This window comes from Athalia rosae, chromosome 7, assembly GCF_917208135.1.
Source record: "Athalia rosae chromosome 7, iyAthRosa1.1, whole genome shotgun sequence".
NCBI lineage: Eukaryota > Metazoa > Arthropoda > Insecta > Hymenoptera > Athaliidae > Athalia > Athalia rosae.
In genome coordinates this window covers 15,313,780-15,330,162 of record NC_064032.1, presented here as the reverse complement: position 1 = coordinate 15,330,162, position 16,383 = coordinate 15,313,780, and the positions used below count along the sequence as shown (strand labels likewise).

The 16,383-nt window shown below is 38.4% G+C and overlaps 3 protein-coding genes across 3 annotated transcripts; 1 reads left to right on the top strand and 2 right to left on the bottom strand.

Moving 5' to 3' along the window:
* Nucleotides 1–500: 500 nt before the first annotated feature.
* LOC105689751 (high affinity cAMP-specific and IBMX-insensitive 3',5'-cyclic phosphodiesterase 8A) lies at nt 501–10,476 on the bottom strand. Its single transcript, XM_020854440.2, has 20 exons — nt 9,531–10,476; nt 9,067–9,186; nt 6,468–6,571; nt 4,257–4,316; nt 3,992–4,182; nt 3,857–3,916; nt 3,707–3,773; nt 3,452–3,619; nt 3,158–3,372; nt 2,892–3,049; nt 2,693–2,829; nt 2,529–2,633; nt 2,264–2,466; nt 1,918–2,196; nt 1,721–1,847; nt 1,522–1,665; nt 1,230–1,430; nt 1,020–1,149; nt 857–924; nt 501–787 (listed from the first exon to the last, which is right to left on the bottom strand). Exons 1-20 carry the CDS (start codon nt 9,697–9,699, stop codon nt 707–709), a joined length of 2,787 nt encoding a protein of 928 aa, XP_020710099.2. The 5' UTR covers nt 9,700–10,476; the 3' UTR covers nt 501–706.
* Nucleotides 9,640–13,923, bottom strand: LOC105689668. Its single transcript, XM_012406841.4, has 4 exons — nt 13,442–13,923; nt 13,172–13,356; nt 10,911–11,198; nt 9,640–9,759 (listed from the first exon to the last, which is right to left on the bottom strand). The coding sequence occupies exons 1-3, from the start codon at nt 13,536–13,538 to the stop codon at nt 11,010–11,012; spliced, it is 471 nt and encodes a 156-aa protein (XP_012262264.1). The 5' UTR covers nt 13,539–13,923; the 3' UTR covers nt 9,640–9,759; nt 10,911–11,009.
* Nucleotides 13,776–16,115, top strand: LOC105689640 (coiled-coil domain-containing protein 112-like). Its single transcript, XM_012406802.3, has 5 exons — nt 13,776–13,998; nt 14,069–14,178; nt 14,247–15,072; nt 15,151–15,384; nt 15,485–16,115. Exons 1-5 carry the CDS (start codon nt 13,850–13,852, stop codon nt 15,567–15,569), a joined length of 1,404 nt encoding a protein of 467 aa, XP_012262225.2. The 5' UTR covers nt 13,776–13,849; the 3' UTR covers nt 15,570–16,115.
* Nucleotides 16,116–16,383: the final 268 nt, after the last annotated feature.

Below are 16,383 nucleotides of genomic sequence, written 5' to 3'. Positions count from 1 at the left end.
CGATCTTCGACCTTTAAAAAGTTCATCAACGCCATGTTACGGTTGATCGAATAGTTTACTTGAATATTTTTTCGTGTCAACATGTAATTAGTTTTTGTGGGATCACGAGGAAATATTTATAATACTCTCCTCCAAGGTATGTCAACTTTTTTAATAAATAGCCAAAGAGAAGAGGAAAAAAATAATACAGTCGAGTTCAGTGGAAAATAATGGGCTGGTACTTCGAAAAACCACTTTAAAAATCAGGTTATGTCGATATCAAATGTTTCTTTAGTGTTTCAAAATTTGGAGTCCAGTTACTTTGCATATAAATTTTATTCGAGATATAATTCGAAAGGAGTGAACCTCTAGATCAAATAGAAAATAAAAAAGATTTACTCTAAATTTATTCTGACAACTTGTCAGCTGACCAACCGGTTCAGCCTGGCTCAGGTATGGTGTGTTTTGAAATTCCTATTGTTCTCATTAAATTATATTAGGTCAAAAAAATAAAGGACACATTAATATCAAATTTCCACTATATTAGTGCTCGATGAGGATGCGGTTACGGTAACGGAAAACGGGTTTTTGACGTATTTATAGAATAATGAAAATAATTTACAGTAAGCGTACATTTTATATATAACGATATATTTTGATCTCTTCGTGCGGACTCGAGAGTATTAATGTCCTTCCAATCATCTCTACCAGTGTCTGAAATCCTTAATTATGGTTTTAGTCTTGGTATCTGTAGTTCTGGTGCAGTCTGCAATTTTTCAATATCCTGCAGAGTTGTTACCCCTTGCTCCTGAGAAAATTTTAGTGTAACCTTACAGTCGCTCATAATTTACAAAGTCGAATAATCGAATGTACCTACTTGATACTCTTTCCATTTGTCATAATTCAATCTCATGTGATTTATCAATTCTGGCATATCGATGAATGCTGAAATGATTATACACCTCGTCAATGAATATAGACTCTCTTCTCTAATCCTCCTCTGAACTTTGCTCAACTATCGAGTTGAACAAGTAACTTACCATCCCAGGCTTCAACCATGTCGTTAATGATATAGTCGACAAAACCGATCTGCGATTTTGGTATCGAGCAGGTCAACCGGTCAAACATAGGCATGACAACTGGCATCTCGTTTTGTTTCTCCTCATCTGTCTACATAAAAAAGTATCAGAATGCCTACAGCAAACAAAGTCATCAGACCTTCAACTCATTTGACTTTTGTCTCTACTTACTTGCCGAAAATACTCTTCAGCTATCCGCCTTGCCCATTCTATACATGCTTTCAATGGTCGTGTTGGATTTGAAACGTCGGCGCATTTAATCATCATCCTTTTAACCAGTGTTATATTTTCTGGCTGGAGGAGCACCGTCATATCAATGATATCCGAGAGAGGCTGAAATTTAGATAATGAAATGCACTTGGTAGCCAAATTCTGTAACAACAATCAATACATGCAACAAAAGCATCTGAAGGTTTGCTTTTTTGTTTATTCAACTGTCGTTGATCCGGTTTAGACAGGATACCTCAGACTGTGAGTCACCTGCCATTCGACTGCTACAGACGTTCACAAATTTAGCAAGGTGTTCGAAGTGTTTCGTCATTTCTGTGGCCAAGATCATGTCAATTACATTTTGACGTGCCACCTTGTACGCTTCTCTGTCCAAGTTCTGAAAAAATAACTCACGTCAAATAAAAGCATTGAGGGTTCTCACCACTACTTACCTTGAATATATTTGCTCTGTCGTCAGCCAAAGTTAGCTTGAAGGTAAGCGCTGCGTGGTGAGACTCAAGTACTGCCAAATCGTTGTATAAGATTGCCAGTTTGTTATCCGCGTTACAAAGGAATTGACTGGAACCCAGAAAAAAAATAAATGAACTTGCGTCTCACTTTTCACTAGGATTCATATCTTAGATCCAACCTAGATCGCCCTGGGTGATCAATGTCATGTGCAGCAGCAGCAATGAGCGCGGTGACCTCATCAAGAGGGTCGAATATCATCTTTAGTCTTTCGGATCGCATGAACTTTGCAGTCGCTTGAAGGACGTCAGCTGCATGAGATGAATTGTGATAGCTGTTTTCTGCGTGATAATGCATTTCGACGATTGTCAGCCAGTTAAATAGGGTCTTTTCATCGCACCCTAAGGTCGCCAGACCCTCGTAAAGCCCAATAAGATTCATGCCGAGGTAAACCAGAGGTCTGAAATTATGAATTCAGTTTCCTCATCATTTATTTATTCAGCCCAATTTATCGGCTCTTCTCCCACCTTCCGCTGGACAACACTTCCAGTTTAAATATGTCGAAGTCCCAGTTCAGACTTTTTTCCATCATGTCGTGTATCTCTTGCGGTGGTCTATATCCCTTAAGAGAAATCCGATGCGACGAAGAAGCTCCCAAAGTTTTGCTCAGCGGTAATCTATTCGCAGAGTCGTTAGACGATCGTCTCGAGTCCCTCGAATAAACTGGAGCCTGATGGTTGGAAAACCAATGCTCGTTATCCACATTCCGATTCGCATTAATTAAAAACTTACCGAGAGAAGAGCACCAACGAGGTCCGTCATAACAGGGTCGTAACTTCTGCTGTCCTCCCTTAATTGAGGTGCGTACAATTCGGTGCTTTTGAGCAACTCGATGGCCTAGGAATTTTCAACGTCTTGATATAAGTTCACAGAATTTTGAACTGGAAAACATTTACCTTGTCCAGCTGGAGAGCAAGCTCAGGATTCCCCGTCGAAATATCATTAACGGCATTGGACAGCATACCGATGACCCTAGTAATCGGCGATTCGAGGGGTAGGGTATGAAGTCTACTGAAGCTAGATCGCCTGTGTGCTGAAATGATAGAAAAATGTTTCTCGTTGGAAAGCCAGTTATTCTTTCTTTTCCATATTTACTTTCACTGCTGATAGATTTTAGGTCTAAAGACCCCCTTCTGAGCGAGTGGAGACTCCCTCTTGGCATCTGATGTGGAATTCCAGTGTTTCCAGGTCCGACTCCCATGTTCTCCAGTAGATACGTTGTGTCGTGTACGTAAATATAGTGCGTCGGTTTCCTACGGAGGAAGGAAATTGACGTAGACACAATCAAGCTAATTAGAACTGCATCCCAAGCAATCTTTATTAACGATCACTAATTAATTCATTGAGTACTAGAATCAGACCTTCCGGATGCGGAGAATGGGACTATACGACAGTTGATTGTTATCGTCTTTGACGATTTTCTCTTGCAGTTCATGTTTCCTTCCCACTCTCTACCACGTTGAAGGTGCTGATCCATCAGCACAAAATTATCAGAGGATACTATATCCATAATTTTGTTACCCAGGAGCTCCTCTGGTTTGTATCCAAGGAGACGTTCGCTGGCTTTGTTAGTAAACTAGGCATAGTAAAAATTGTAATCGTAAAATTGACTCAGGAAAGGGATAACAAGGGAATGATATTTTCTGAATACCGACCTGTACAATGTGCTTGTCATTCGTCACGTGTACCATGTCTCTGCATCTGTCAATAGCGATATAAAGTGAATGAAAGGCGGCTAGATGAAGACGTGGTTGGAGTTCGCTAGCATGAATATTAGCTAGTTCATTGACCAGGAGATTTTCCTGCGAACACTCCAGAAGTGTCTGTAAAGATCACCGGGTGTTATCGGAGAAAATATCTACTCCGCAATTTTTATTTTAGAATTAAATTAATCCGACGATATCGCTCACCCGGTTAAATCCAATCTCCATAAGGCCCAAAGTGGCAATCTGGTCCTGCTCTGAGTTTGCCAGAAATCTGTAAACGTGAGAAATTCGCCCACTCCAATTAGCCTTCTAATTCGACACGACTTTGCACTCCACTCCACGTACTTTACTTACGACTTTCGAACTAGAGCCACGATTACACAGTTCGGGTTTACGCCCGACACCCTTATTCGCCTATGTAGGTAACAAATCAACCATTACTATAACGATCTAACCGCAAAATTTGATATTTGGGAGCCAGTGATTGACCTGCATACGGAATCCGGATCGATCCCTCGGGATCCTCTGTGATCTATAACGACGATGTCGTGTCCTCGAGAGTGAAACGACTCCAGAGCAGCGTCTGCATTTCTCATGTAAGTTGTCGACCACCCTAATCTCTTGGCCGCCGATCCAAGGACTTCGGACTGATGGTCATCCCGTCCAAAAACCAGGAGGATCTTCGAAAAATTCAGTCCAAGTTTTGGTCAAGCTTAGTTTTTTTTTTATGTCTTTAAGGCTCTGATTTCCTTACCTTCGTCGAGCTGGGGCTCCATGACGTAAGCAAATTGGATTTCAAGTCCTGTGGACCCTTCTGGAAGACAAAGAAAAAGTAATTCAACTTCTCAACGAGCAAGATAACAGATTATCGAATCACCTGATCCCTAGGGATCGAACACTCGCGGTCTATTACAAAAAATTATATGAAACAAATAACGAATCATCAGCGATAAGCGATTAGACTGCCTTTGTACCTTTCCGAGTATCTCGGACAACGAATTAACCTGCATTACTCATTCCATCTATCGATTTAGATGGTAAGATTTCATCCCTACAGCTTTCACATATTTTTTAAAAACTTCATTCGACTGTTTGAGTTTTTCAGCGATATACAGTCGTCGCGCGATTCCTTTATAATTCTTACATGCGTGTCGGGAACGATGATTGGAACGCACGGTTCTTTGATATCAACACTGTAAGATGTTGGATAACAGCTCGCAACGATCCTCATACAAATTCCGGGAATAATTCTGGTTGCCCAGGAATCCTCGTCCTCGATTTCGATCCCGTCGTCGCTTCGTATCGATCCATGGATGTAAAGCGTCGGTTTGGTCAGCCGTCTTGTATCCGACGTCGGCATTCCAATTCGGCTCGCTTCTCCAGATTCCGTTTCGATATCTGGGCTCCCGACGTCCACCCCGTTGTCGTCAATAATCATCGGACATCCATCGATCGCTCTTCTACCGATAACTTTTTTATTCTAATCTCTTTCTAATTATTCTTATCGTTTTTATTCCTCATTTGCATGTTTAAAAGGCAATCGAGGTCTTCAGACGTCAACCGTTCACTCGGAAAGACTAGTCCGTATTGACCACCCAATCAATCACCTCCTTATCAATCATCTCCGCACAATCTCTTATCTTATACGTACACCGATCGAATTCAATATAAGCTTCACGATGTTCAACATTCTTTCATAGAAATATTTCTACCCCCATACTTTTTCTCTCCTACCATTATCATATCACTCTCAAAAACTTGTCGTCGGACTGATTAGACGCGTATTTTTTTGTGCACATCGTCATAAGCGAACGAAACACGTTGTACATAAAAATATCGTCACGTTAAGATACATCGCAATGAACTATAAGCCTTAATCGAAAATATCAAATTACTTTACCGTCACCTGTTACAGATAAAACGATAATGTACTTTCATAATTTATGGCATATCAAACATTGCTTATTGTTTTTTGGTTTTTTGTTGTTTTTTTCTTCTTCTTTTTCGCTTGTGCTTCAGTGAAAAAATCGACAAATGGCGTACTCTGCGTGGCTAGAGAAAATCGACGTAAGATCAAAGGTCCGATTATTTCGACTTCGAATATAACCGACGTAATGAATTTAATAATTCCGTCGTAACATTTGGATTTAACGGTCCCAAGAACCCTGAAATCGACGTCCGCGATAGCCGTATTCTTCTCTGAAATGAATTCCAAAAAAAAAAAAAAGCCATCACCGCGGCCCTCAAAAATCTAATTGCGCGAAAGTAGAAGCATATAGCTTTTAGTAATGTAAATATTTACAACACAATCTCACGTGGATCACTCGTAAAACACGTTATATTTTATATACTTATTATGTACAATGCGTATATACATCATCGATCATAGGTGATAACGCATATATACGACGCAGTGTGATATAAGTACATATATAATAAAAAAAAAAACTATAGATAACGATTATTATAGACAAAAGTTTTATATCAAATATGACGCCGCTATGACGGAATAAATGTGATCGATCAAAAGTACACTCTGGTTATGAGTCTGAAAAATAACAGAAAAAAAAAAACCAACGAACAACGGGGTGAGAATCTTTCGGTAAATTTCGTTCGATGATACGTCAGCTCAGCGGCTTTTAAAAAAGTAAAAAGAACAAATTCGATTCCCGACAGCCACGATTTACGAACCGTATACAATGAGTATAGACATATATCAGTACAAGTTTACTTCATAAATCTTCCGGCAGAACCAGAAATATATTCGTTTGAAGTACATACACCTTATACACTATACTGATTTTGTTATTGTAAACCTTGTATTATATATCTTATAAATAACGGTGTGTGTGTGTATATAGATGTAGGTTTGCGAGACGTGAGAAAAAAAGAAAAATTCAGCTCTGAATTTGTTCGTACGAAAGATGAAATAATGAAAACCTGAAAAGAACACGGGAATACTTACGACCACGTAGACATCCCCTTCCTCGAACTCCGGCAGATTTCGAATCCTGCTCGACTCGAAAGCCTGATCAAAAGTTGGGAGCGTCGAATCCTCTTCTTCGGATCCTACAAAACGGATGAAAGCAGAGTTGAATTTTGTTAACGTAGGTAATAATGCACGGCGTGCGAAGTCTGTGCCTATGAGATCACACGATAATCAAACGATCGTCATTAATTGATATTATTGTTGCACCATGGCAACCTTATCGGCCAACGTTGATTAGAATTTTATTGCGTAGCTACCGAACAAAACCAATTCGAACGCGTCACAGCAATGAAGCGCGATGCGTGATCAGTGCGAGAAAATCTCTACAGCTCATTAGATTCTCATAGAAAAAAATAAGGTAAATAACCGAAGAGTAAAGAACTGGAAAGGAGGGAACGTCGACCCTGATATCGCAGCATATACCCACCATTATTAATCGACAGCAGTCTCGTACCCTGATTCAGAATACTCTCGTCATCGTTGCTGGACGTTGGATCTCGATCGCTGTTAATTAGGTGATATTTACTATTGTTAGGTGAATTGGTTCCTCCAGCCGACGATTTCATGGAGCCACCATTTACGAAACTGTATTATATCTTAATTAACGTTTCTCTCATTGAGTTCAACTATTCCGATCACCATTTCATCGCGCACGAACACCCTTAAAATCTCTCCTTTCTTTATTTTTATCTTTTCAATTCGTTCGTGTTTTTCGTTCACTTGGAATCTATAACTTCTGAACTTTGTTCATTCAATATCTAGAGTAATAACAAATTAATTCGTCGAAATTGCTCGACGTACGTCGAACGCGGATCAGATTGTGTAACACGCTTATTAATTTCGTATATGGAATGCCGTGTACTGTACGCACACGATACATAAAAATTCGATTCAAAGCGGGAATAAGAACGTGAAAAAGAAATTCAGGCCAGCCTATTCAACTGCGTTATATTTTGGACTAAATCTTCCGCTGCTGCTGTCGTCGATACTAAAATTTTCATTATTGATATTAGGTCCACGTAAATCACTTTCACCTTTGATCAACGGGTTTCGAAATCGATTAAAAAGAAAATACGTATACGCGTAAAAAACGAAAGAAGGAATCTTTTCATCGGCATTGAAGTGCACGACGCGTCCTCAAATGGAAGAAAAATAAAAGAGAACAATTTGAACTAGAAAAAATTCAAATCCAGAGCGTCAAATAGGTAGATAAAAAGAAAAAGGGTTCTCGCCGATCAGTGTAGCGATATTTTTCTTTGGATTTCTTCCGATTTTCACAACTGCGGGTTAAATCGTATGATCAATATGTTGTACGGGTGCACGATGTATACAGTCGTGTTGTACGACAATCATAATATATGTATAAAATATTCTATGTGAAAAGATTGCGAAATATGCGATATATTTTATATTTACAACGACGTCCTACGATGCCATACGTTTACGTACGTGAGTTATAAAGCATTCATATATTTTATACACTTATACCTAGCTTTATAATACCAGTTTATCCGAATTGGGTTACAAGAAACGATCCGTACAACGTACGTACACCGACCCGTGTTCCATGTAATACGCAATCGGCAACCACCAACAACGTAACTTACCTATAATGCCTCCTACAGAGGAGGAGGAGGACGACGACGACGTCGACTTCTTTTAATTAAATCGCCCCGCGGGCAACGAAATTCATACCAATAGAATACATACTCACAAAATATACATACGTATAATGCGCGTAACGCATACTTAAACGCAGGTAAAGGTATGCAGGTAAATTGAGGCCCCGAAAATTATACTTTTACAATTCGTATACTCGCGCCGCGGGTCATTGTAAAAGATTTTTTTTCCCCATCAATTTCCTTCGTCTCATTCGTTTCTCATATTTCAGAAATTCGTAATTAACAATGTTATCAATTTTTTTCAATTTTAGCGTCGAAACTTTTCTGTTATATTCATATGTTACCGATCTCGTAGATTGCTTTTAGTTTAGTTGTTTTATTTTCATATATAGTTGAGTATAATTATTCTTATGTAGGGTAAAGTCTGACCGAATTGAATAAGTTTTATCTATTTTTTTTTTTTTTTTTATATGTATAATTTGCCCGAAGTGTAAGACATAAACGAATGTATAAAAAAAGGAAAAATAAATGCAAAAATTTATCAAACAGTTTTATTGTGGTGTTGTTGTTTTTGTTGTTGTTGTTGTTGTTGTTGTTGTTGTGATGTTCGGAAGAGGAGGTCTGTGGCACTCTGTTGCACCGGCAAACTCTTGATCGGACACACGATCAGCTCTGACTGACATAGGTGGGTATAAAGTGCGCGGAGTGAGGCTATAAGCTAGCTTTCGGATAACTAACAGCAGCGAAAGCAGCTGTTCGGTTTTGTGACTGATTTCACTCTCATACACCACACCGTTACAGGCCCTCAAGAGCGAACAGATTACAGCAAAAGCTGTATCGAAAAATCGAAAAATATCACGAAGACGCACGCACGTACCGTTCATACGTGTAGGTGCGACGTTTTTCCCTCGGCCTTTTTTTATCTTAGAATTAACGAATGAAAAATTCATTACCAATGCTAGGGAGAGTCTGCTTCGAAAGGTAATGGGACGACCATGTTTTTCCGGAATCCTGGAGGGAGACTCTTATCGAAGGGCAGAAATCACCGGCGTTTTTGAACCGGTCCGAAAGTTCTGGAATGATCGTTAATAACTTGTGTTATTCGTTGGATCGGGATACGTGCGATTGGGAAATTATTCGTCTGTGAAAAAGTATTTTTTTTTATCCGACTTCGAATTACGCTTTCGAAAAGAGCCGTGATAAATCACGGAAATTTTTATTCGGGTTCTACGACCCCGGAAACCTTGAAACGACACGCGAATTATATGATCCAGAAACGAAACCATCCTCTAGGGTGGAAACTGTAAATTTTGTAACGAAAAAATCCGAAGGAAAAATCGCGATGATCCCTCGACTCTCCGAGGGTCGCAAGTAGAAGTGGAAAAACTGTTTACTGATGAATTTTTCAACAACTCACCGGACCTGACGATGCTCTTTGTCCGTTCCTGGACTCCGGCGACAGCAGTGACGGTTGGTCTCTCAGCGACAGAGTTATTGTGCGAGTTACCATTTAATCGTATAACGTTGTCAAATTTATCCCTTCCCCTTCTGCTGCACCGTAAAAACGAACTTGGTGAACATCCCATCTCCCATATCCATCAGCCTTCGGATACCGGAAATAAAATTACGAACCTCGTCTCCTAGAACTGTCAATTATAATTCCAACTTTAATTAGCTGCAACTTCAGAATACTCTTCGCAATATCGGCGGACCGATTCGCAATCAGCTGATATTTCTTCGTCAGCTGACACAATCATATCGTACGGGGTAGAGCGCTACGTGTGTCGCGATCGTTGCCGTATTTCTCGATTTTGTTCTTTTAATTTTTCTCCTCGTATTTCGGATGATTCGAAGTTTCTCCTTTTCTTCTTCACGTATCCTCGTCCGAAACTTTAACTGTCACGTCGACCGTGCACGACTCGCAACGATCGGAAATTGATGCGAAAATCTTGAAGTGGATCAATAATTTTTTTTTTTTCTATCAAATTTGATAAAAACAACAATCGCACGTTCACAGCGCGAATCTGGCGAAAGAATTTTACTCCAGCAAAGAATTAACTGCGAAGATCATCTTCGATTTACTGCAGAGGTGATAATTTTATGAACACGCACACCACTTATATATTATAGATTTACATACGTGAGCTAAAACGTCGAATGAACGGTATTTTATCATTATTATTGCTTATAATCTTTACTCCGATGGAGTATAAAGATTTTCAACGAACAAGGAAAGAGAGGAACGAGAGAAAATCGGCTCCGAATTCAAGGGTGATTTCTGTTCTTTTTTCGAATGTAAAGTAAAATTTTTCGTTGGTGTACGATGTAAATTTTGATGTGTATGGGATGACGTTTGGCAATAGAATATTATAATCTGTTACTCTCTGGAGATGTGATCTCGATAGTTGGAGGGAATATTATAATATGTATCTGTGACGTAACTTATCTTCGCTCGAAACCTTATCAGATGTTTGCAGGTATAGCCGAAAGAGCAATTATTATATGAGTGTACACAGACGTATACATGTAGATATCGTAGATATTCGAAGTACCTATATATAGAAAAAAAAGTCTAACATCCAATACGTTATAGAGGAAATGGACTCCTTGAGAAAATTCGTCTATTCGTCCAAAATTATACCGGATACCGGATGAAAATTTTGGAAAATCTGTCCCGTAATCAGCGATTCTAATTACGCAGCAGCGTGATACACTTTTTTTTCCTTTTTTTTTTTTCTCTCTCTTTCGAATGGAATAAAACAACGAACATTTTGAGGAAATTGAATCTTTTTCTCACCTATAACCCACGTTCGGCAGTCGTAATATTGGCGTACAAAATATTTATCGTTTTCTAAATAAACGAGGCGATATAGAAAAAAATTGATAATCCGATCGTTTATCGGATCTCGTCCTTTTTAGTAGTTATGGCGAGGTAGCAAAATGATCCTTGATGAGGGACAGGCTGAGCCGCGAGGAACGCGCCACCGTCTGGAGACATTTTCATAACCATTGGATTATCTCCACCCGGTTCTTCGAGCGAAGCTATGATCTCCTCGGGATTTTCAGTGTTGTCGATTCTTCCTGGCTATAAATACGTTTGTATACATAATAAATTTTCTCATGAGACAACATGTATTTTAACGGCAGTATAGATATTTCCAAGATTGTGAGGCGCTGTAATTCGAATATTTCCAAAATTTAACATCGAGGAAAGAAGAGGCAAGTTTACGTTACATTCCACGTCAAACGGTCCACTTTTTCCAGTATATTTTTTGAATTTGAAACTTTTCCAACGTCTTAGAGGGTCTCGGGAACCATGCTCGGACCACTTATTGATACCAAGTCGAAAATTTTCAAAAGCTACGACGCAGGACGTCGATTAAATCGAGTTGGAAATAAATCTCATCAGGACATCCTCGAGTTTTCACATTTCAGAGCGATGAATTGGCGATAACTCGATCAATTTTATAGATACATCAATTTGGCTTTCAGATTCGGATTCCTGAGCCCAAATACAAAAGAATAGCATGGAAAATCCTCGAAAAAATGTTGATTTTTTCCCAAAAATTGAAAAATTTCCAAGGGGTACCCCTCTGGATTTTTTCAATTTTTGACCAATTTTTTTTATTTTTTAAAATTGATTGTATTCCACTTTTCTGACGTATTTTGACCTCAGGAATCCGAATCTGAAAGAAAAATTGATCTATCTCTAAAATTGACCGAGTTATCGCCAATTTTCAGCTTTTTGGGGTCAAAAATAAAAAATTGATTTTATGTTCTATCTTAATGTAATTTGAGCTCAGGAATTTGAATCTGAAAGACAAATTGATCTATCTTCAAAAATGACCGAGTTATCCCCATTTTTTCGCGATTTTTCGCGATTTTTGGCATAAATTTGAGGATATCTCGAAGGGAAAAAATCGTAGCTCAATTTGGACGACGGATTCGTGTTCCTGAGGTCAAAATACATAAGAAAAGTGCCATACGATCAATTTTAAAAAATAAAAATTTTTGGCCAAAATTTGAAAAAATCCAAAGGGGTACACCTTGAAAAAATCTCAAATTTTGACCAAAAATTTTTATTTTTTAAAATTGATCGTATGGCACTTTTCTTATGTATTTTGACCTCAGGAACACGAATCCGTCGTCCAAATTGAGCTACGATTTTTTCCCTTCGAGATATCCTCAAATTTATGCCAAAAAATGCGAAAAAATGGGGATAACTCGGTCATTTTTCAAGATAGATCAATTTTTCTTCCAGATTCAAATTCCTGAGCTCAAATTACATTAAGATAGACCATAAAATAAATTTTTTATTTTTGACCCCGAAAAGCTGAAAATTGGCGATAACTCGGTCAATTTTAGAAATAGATCAATTTTTCTTTCAGATTCGGATTTCTGAGGTCAAAATACGTAAGAAAAGCATATTAGGCCCAATTGAAAAAATGATTTATATTTTGCTCAAAAATCGAATTTATTTTTGGTTCTTCAAGAGTAATTTCACGTATAATCAGCCCAGGAATCCAAATCTGAAAGCCAAAATAATCTACTCATGCAATCGATCGAGTAATCATCGATTATTCGCTGTTGGGAGCAGAAAAATTAAGACATGATGGGTCGAAATATTCGAATTTCTCAATTCACCAGCAAACCCGAGCTTTGCTGGAGTCAGGTAGCCAGCAGCCTAGCGCTTTGTTGTGAGGCGTCACCTTCGGGGCTGAGCAGAGGTTACGCCCCACAACAAACCGCGCGCACGTGGCTACCTATACAAGAATAGCATTTGTATAAAATGGAATATTTTTCTTTGACCCAAAATTGTATTTATAAAATCGATCGCAAGACACTTTTCTTTCGTATCTTGACTCCAGGAACACGAATTCGTTGACTAAATTGTGCTACGAATTTTTCCCATCGAGATATCCTCGATTTTTCACATTTTCGAGGGATAAATCGGCCATAACTCGATCAATTTTATCCATAGATCAATTATAGAAAGCCAAAAATCGAATGACGAATATAACGTAGCGCAATTATTTTTGAGATAGCGAACATAATTACAATGAGTCCTGCGATATCGACGAGACTTCCAACCGCCGGAGGTTCCGCGTCAAAAGGAGGTCTGAGTGTCCCTTCCTGGAGATGAAGTACGAGGTAATACATAAAATCGTTCCTTAACTGCATTTCCTGAATGGATTTGTTCGACGACATCAGATACCGAAGCCACTTGATGACGCGTTGACGATCTTAAATTTTCAAAGTTACGATCAAATCCAAAATTAATTGAACCAATTATCTCTAATGACAGGGTCAAAAATTTTGTTTATTCACCTCGCATGTGTCTCATGTCGGCTATCAGCCTCTTGGCGAGAAATAAATTGTAGTTGCAGTCGTAATTTAGACTAGCCTTTTCCTCTTCCAACTCCATATCGTTCGTATCGATGTGAAGAAGCAGATAATTTACAATTTTATTGGTCAATTAATAAATCAAGGCAATTAAAATCTGTCAATTCATTTTGCGTCTGAATTGAACACCACAGAATCACATCGCGTTCAATTATTTCATAGTTATTTTCACTGGACAGATATCACGCTGATCATAAAATTGGGAAGTTTTCCTGTTGCGTGGGTTTTCCCTTTTAGCACCTGTTGCTTGTCAGGTGTTGGCTTTCGTTGCCAGGTAACGTTGTAACTTAAGTTCAATCTAGTCCCCCATAGTTTAATGTAACAAATAAGAAGATGGCTGATCGACTGCGGGAGTACAGGAGATTGAAAGTTCAAGAAGAATACCTGGAAAAAAATATCTCCGGAGCGATAAGAGGGATGAAAATAGATGGCGATATCATCAGAGAAATTTGTGAATATAATCTCTCCGCTTTATCGAAAAGGTGATCATCACAATATATAAATTATCAGTCAGCTTGTTGCGTAGGATGAGCAGTCTGTTCCTTTTTACAGGCAACCAGACGTACAAGAGGTGAGAAGAACCGCTCTTGCCATCCTGAAAGAATTAAAATTCTTCAAGACGATACTTTTTCAGACGGATTACTCAGGAATTAAGAACTTGGGTGAGTCCGTATGTCCTGAATTAAAAATCGTGACAAGGTTCGCGTAATTTGATATTTTCATCCTACAGACACAGCGGATTTTAAATCTCGTCTTACCCAGTTATCCAAAGACATAGAGGATTTTCGCAATAACGGAATTATCGCCAAATTGAAGCAAAAAGAGGAATCGTTGGACTCTGAACTAAAGGAATTCGAGAGAAAAGCTTTCGCGGAGCATGGAATTGTCGCTAAAAAGTTTAACGGGTCATCCCGCGGTAATGCGAAGACTTTTTTACCCCGTTCAGAGTCCCACGACGAGTTCAACGAACTCGTATCCCGGACTGGTCACACCCAAGGATGGGCGAATGACGATCATGTCCTCTTTTTGAAATTGAGAAAACGTTGCGTAACGGTTCCAAAGCTTGTCATAGAATTGAGAAAGAAACGGGAGCACCTCACAAAAGAGGATATCGTGAACCACGAGGCTTGGTGGAAAGTGTACAGTGAATTGGGTGCGAAAAGAAAAAGGGATATCGCGGAATGGAAAATTAAAAAAGCCGAAAAATCGGCAAGAAATGTTGAAGACAACATCCCCACGGTAATTCACAATGAGAGGGATAAAAAACAGTCGAAAGAAGCTGTGTTAGAGAAGAAAAGGATGATCGAAGATTGGAAGGCTGAAAAAGCTAGAAAAATTGCCATGGATGACGAGCAGAATAAGCGACTGGAAGAGCTTAAGAGGCAAGAAGAAAAAAAAAGGACGAGAATTATCAAACAACGACTTGAGGAGAAACAGAAACGAAGGGGCGAGGAAAGTGTTTCTACGACGAATCCGAAGTCACAGTTGCTTTGCAGTAGTAACCCTTCGAAGCAACTTCAGCGTGCAGATTCCATCAGATTGATAAAATCCTTTAGGTAATAATAGTTAATAATTAGTCTTGTTGGCTCACGTTTCGTTCCATTAAAATTGACTCACCTAGTTATATCTTCCAGGGAGCAGGATCAGAGATTTATAATGAAGCGAAGGGTCCAGACGACTCCATCTATTGTTTCTGAGATAAAGAGATCGGCTGATAATCGTCCAAAACAATTACGTAGTGGTTCGAGTACCTTATTATCACCTACCAAAGTCTGGGAACAAAAATCACTTAGAAAAACTGAAGAACTTTCTCAAGGTATCAAAAATTCTTTCACCAGTGTCAACTACGTGAAGGATATTCCAAAATTGTAAGTATCTTTTTTAGTTTTCAAAAATAAAAGAGGTGCAATAAAATTTTTTATCCCTCATTGTGTATATTAGTAATTATTAAACATCTTTCTTTTTCAGAGGAGCATCGCCCAGTTTCGAATCAAACCGAAGTCGCAGTACGATACGATTCCAAGATCTAAATATAAAAAACATTCTAATTTAAATTAATTTCTTTTTTTTTTTGAATCAATTGAGTTCTGTAACATTACTCATGTTTTGTTTTTATATTCTTTTGTCTTTTTAATTATAATTATATACCAAATACAAAAACATAGGTGCTATGGATGATAATCATAATAATAATAATACATAATAATAGATACTAATAATGATAATGATAATAATAATTGTAATAATTATATATTGTTATAATACAAGAGCTTTAATCTATGTATAGTACCTACATTTATGTCGATATCGTGTTAATTATGAACGCGATTATATGTATACATATAACTATGAAATACGATGTCGATGTAATTCTTTTTTTTCTGACCATATGAGTATATATTATATGTATATACACATTGTATACCCTTCGTTCATTTACAATGTAACGCGAATTATACAGCTTATTTTAAATTATTACTATATCATATGGGATTTTTTCTTCATGTATACATAACTATGTATATACAGGGCGATTCTGTTGAAAGTGGTTGCGATCAACGTATGCTTCGAAATATTCGTATTCCTCGTTCTACGAGCGAGCCCGAGCTTTGCTGGAACCAGCGTAGCCAGAAGGGTAGCTCTTTGTTATGAGATGTCACCTTGAGGGCTGTAGATCACAACAAGTCGCCTAAGCCTGTGGCTACGCCGACTCCAGCGGAGCTCGGGCTCGCTCGTAGAACAAGGAATACGAATATTTCGAAGCATACGTTGATCGCAACCACTTTCAACAGAATCGCGCTGTATAATTAACTTTGTATAGCATATTATTTATGTATATATATTTATATATTTATTTATATATCTAT